The 3,627-nt window shown below is 35.3% G+C and overlaps 1 protein-coding gene across 1 annotated transcript in view; it reads right to left on the bottom strand.

Moving 5' to 3' along the window:
- The window catches only part of DNAH8 (dynein axonemal heavy chain 8), a 333,448-nt gene that overhangs the window by 310,280 nt on the left and 19,541 nt on the right, over positions 1-3,627 (bottom strand). Inside the window, 2 exon segments of the mRNA XM_017870032.1 lie at positions 357-546; positions 2,976-3,127. Coding sequence (XP_017725521.1) covers positions 357-546; positions 2,976-3,127 — 342 coding nt within the window.

Genomic DNA, 3,627 nt, shown 5'->3' with positions numbered 1-3,627 from the left:
AAAAAAAAAAAAAAAAAAAAAAAAAAAAAAAAGTGTACATTGTAACAATATGAAAAAACAAAAGTATAGATTTTAAAGAGTTCATAATGAAGTATATATTTTAATATGGTGAAAATTTTCATTAATATTATACAAAGAGATTCCTCCTGCTATAACGTAAAATTAAAAGAAAATATATCTTACTTGATGAAAGATCCTCAAAATGAGTTCTAATGATTTCATTTCTTACCTCTAAGTCTCATAATTACTTTGATTAACATCTTTTAAGATAGAAACTTTTTCTCTAATGTTTATGAAATATCTTAGTTAATTTGCTTCTTTTCTGCAATTTGCTAAACATTAACTTTTATACTTACCATCTAAAAATGAAAGATATCTGTTGATGGTTTCAGTGAAAATATGTTTTTCAGATTCTCCCTGCTTGGACTGGTTTAAAGCACCCCAGTTATTTGTTGCAAGAACAGCTGGTAGAAATATGTTTGCCAACATATCCCTAATTCCATTTAAGAGTCCTTTCGATGCATCCAGAACAGTAAATAGTGCTTCCTGAAAGAGTGGAGTTTAAATGTTATTTTACATGCTAATCCCACTGAAGAACTGAAAAATCATAACCTGTTTTATATTGCAATAAACATAGACAACTAACACATTTTATTAGGGAATCTTAAGTGGTTATGAACCTTAGAGTTCTAAAGTCAACAAACTTATATTCTGCCCCCAATTTAATTATTCCCATATTTGCTCATCAAAGTGATGTTTTATTTGTTGCTTTAATTTCTGCATAGGAAAGGAGCAATAGCCTGGAGCCTATTCGGGGTGAGGGACATGGAACCAAACCTGCGTAAAGAAAATCCTCAGTTGAAAGTTGCCCTGTCCATGATTTTTTTTTTTCTGGTGAAAAGCCCTTGCCCAGAAGTTTGGCAGAATAAATTACCAGCCATAAGAAACCAAAAGCCCAGAAATCAAAAGCCCAGCACCCATGCGTGACATTTCAATTAATACATCTTAAGTGATTTAGAAATCCCAAGCCAAAAAATTAAGATTAAAAAACTTGTCTAGGGCCACAAAAAATTGATTGTTAGTTTTTTAACTGTAAGTGTGTGGCAATAAAGTATGCAATTACTACTCATACAGTTTGGTGTCATCTTGATTTGTGTTAAGGTATCAGTAGTTTTTCCCACCATTGCTTCTGCACCATCAGTCAAATGTCAACATTGGTGAAAAGGGCAACTAGCATCTTAGTATTATGATGAAAACGGGTTTGAGTTTAAGAACCACTGTTACACTACATGGCTCATCTGTGATTACATTTAGTTATAATGATGTAAACAAATATTTGGCTAAGTTAAATAGAATATAACTATGTTGGAAGAATAGAGGGATGGAAAAACAGGGTCACAAGGTAGAAAAAGAGCTAAATTATCATCTTCCAGAGAGAAAAGTCCACAGAAAATGTCTTCTTTTTTTTTCTCACTCTGTAGCCCAAGCTGAAGTGCAGTGGTGTGATCTCAGCTCACTGCAACCTCTGCCTCTGTGGCTCAAGCGATTCTCATCCCTCAGCCTCCCGAGTAGCTGGGACCGCAGGAGTGCACCACCACACCCAGCTATTTTTTATATTTTAGTAGAGACGGGGTTTCACTCTGTTGCCCAGGGTGGTCTCGAACTCCTGAGCTCAGGCGATCTGCCTGCCTCAGTCTCCCAAAGTGCCAGGATTACAGGTGTGAGCCACCGCGACTGGCCACAGATAATGTCTAAATTGACGAAAGGAGCAATCAGAGCATATTATTTAGAGATACACAGATAAATAAAAGAATCTATTAAAAGGGTTTAATAGTTGCTTCTGGAGAATAGGATAGAAGTCAGTTTTTCAGTTATGAAAGACTTACACTATTTCATAAAAGGACTTTTTCTCTCTTTATATGCACATATAACTGAGCTACAACAAAAGATAAATTATAAAAGTGAATGGATGAAATCATGGATAAGTTGAAGAAAGAATTAATGAAATGGAAGACAGATTGAGGAAACATCCATACATAGAGGCATTGTGGTAAAACGACAGGACTTTGAAGACAAAGAGCAAAAGCAAATAGAAAGAAAAAAAGACAGATTACCTGTGAATTACACCAACAGGAGTGCTCTCATCATCCACAAGAAATACCATGAAATATTTACAAGGGGTCAGGGAAAAATAACTGCCAACCTAAAATCTTAAACCAAGCTAAACAAGCTCTCTTCAAGCAATCTTTTATCATAACAGAAAAGGAACAAGATTAGACTTCAGTTCCCTTTCCCATTGTAAAAAGTATTAAGACTCTCTAAGAATAACAAAGAGAACTTGTGGAAAGCCTACTGTATGTCAGGCAATATAATAAGAATTTGTTTTTACTATCATTTAGTGTCACTACAATCCTGTCAGGTGTGTATTATTATTCCCAATTTAAGAATGTAGAGACCTAACTCTTAGAAAGGATGAGCAACTTTCCAGAGGATACACTTAAGTGATTAGTCAGTGGTGAAGCTAAGAGGCAAATTTGGGTCTATCCGGCTAAAATTCTTGCCTTTCCCATTCCATCATCCTGCCTTCCCAGAACTAGGTTAGCAATGTCCAGGCTCTAGGACAACTCTCTCTTCTTCTTTTAAAATGATAAAAGAGCTAAAATATTGAGTGAAGAGGAAGTTAAATAAAGTAACTAGTACTTTGCATCAACAAAATTAAATGTCTTCCTAGTGAATGGGAGGATAAAAATTATTTGCACACCATCAAGAAATGAAATTTTCATGAAATTAAAAGCAGTATCTAAAGTATCAATATAACTAAGCTCTATTACAGTCAATTTCTTTGAATATATGAATACATTTATTTTCTTGGAACTCAATTCAGTCCTATATTTAAAAGAGAAAGCAAAGTAAAGCATGACTATGAAAATATATTCAATGTTTAACTATGTATTTGGGGAAATTTTTAAACATACCTCTTGAATAGTTTTAACATTTATAGCAACATCATTACGGCAACGAACAAAAAATATGCACAGTCCTTTTAGTTTATCCGGAGCTGCATTGTCTATATACAATTTCATCATTTTTGCCCCTTTAGTTGCTCCAGGAATAGTTCGACCGCATTCTGAAAACAAAAGTCAAGAACTTAGGATATAATCACATAACTAGTCAAATGAGATAAGTTACTGTGGCTTTTACACTATTGTTTCCTCTTTTATTTTATTGTAAGAAATTTTCAATATGGTCATAGAATAATTTTTTGGGGGGGTTCTACTAGAAGATGTCAATAATTGCATCTTTTTTTCTTTTTTTTTTTTTTCGAGACAGAGTCTCGCTCTGTTGCCCAGGCTGGAGTGCAGTGGTGCGATCTCAGCTCACTGCAACCTCCATCTCCCTTCAAGCCATTCTCCTGCCTCAGCGTCCTGAGTAGCTGGGACTACAAGTGTGTGCCACCACATCCAGCTAATTTTTGTATTTTTTTCGTAGAGATGGGGTTTCACTATGTTGGCCAGGCTGGTCTCAAACTCCCGACCTCAAGTGATCCACTCGCCTTGGCCTCCCAAAGTGCTGGGATTACAGGTGTGAGCCACCATGCCTGCCCAATAATTGCATCTTTTTCCTTTT

This window comes from Rhinopithecus bieti, unplaced genomic scaffold (assembly GCF_001698545.2).
Source record: "Rhinopithecus bieti isolate Rb0 unplaced genomic scaffold, ASM169854v2 scaffold_4553, whole genome shotgun sequence".
NCBI lineage: Eukaryota > Metazoa > Chordata > Mammalia > Primates > Cercopithecidae > Rhinopithecus > Rhinopithecus bieti.
This window is presented reverse-complemented; position numbering and strand designations above follow the sequence as displayed.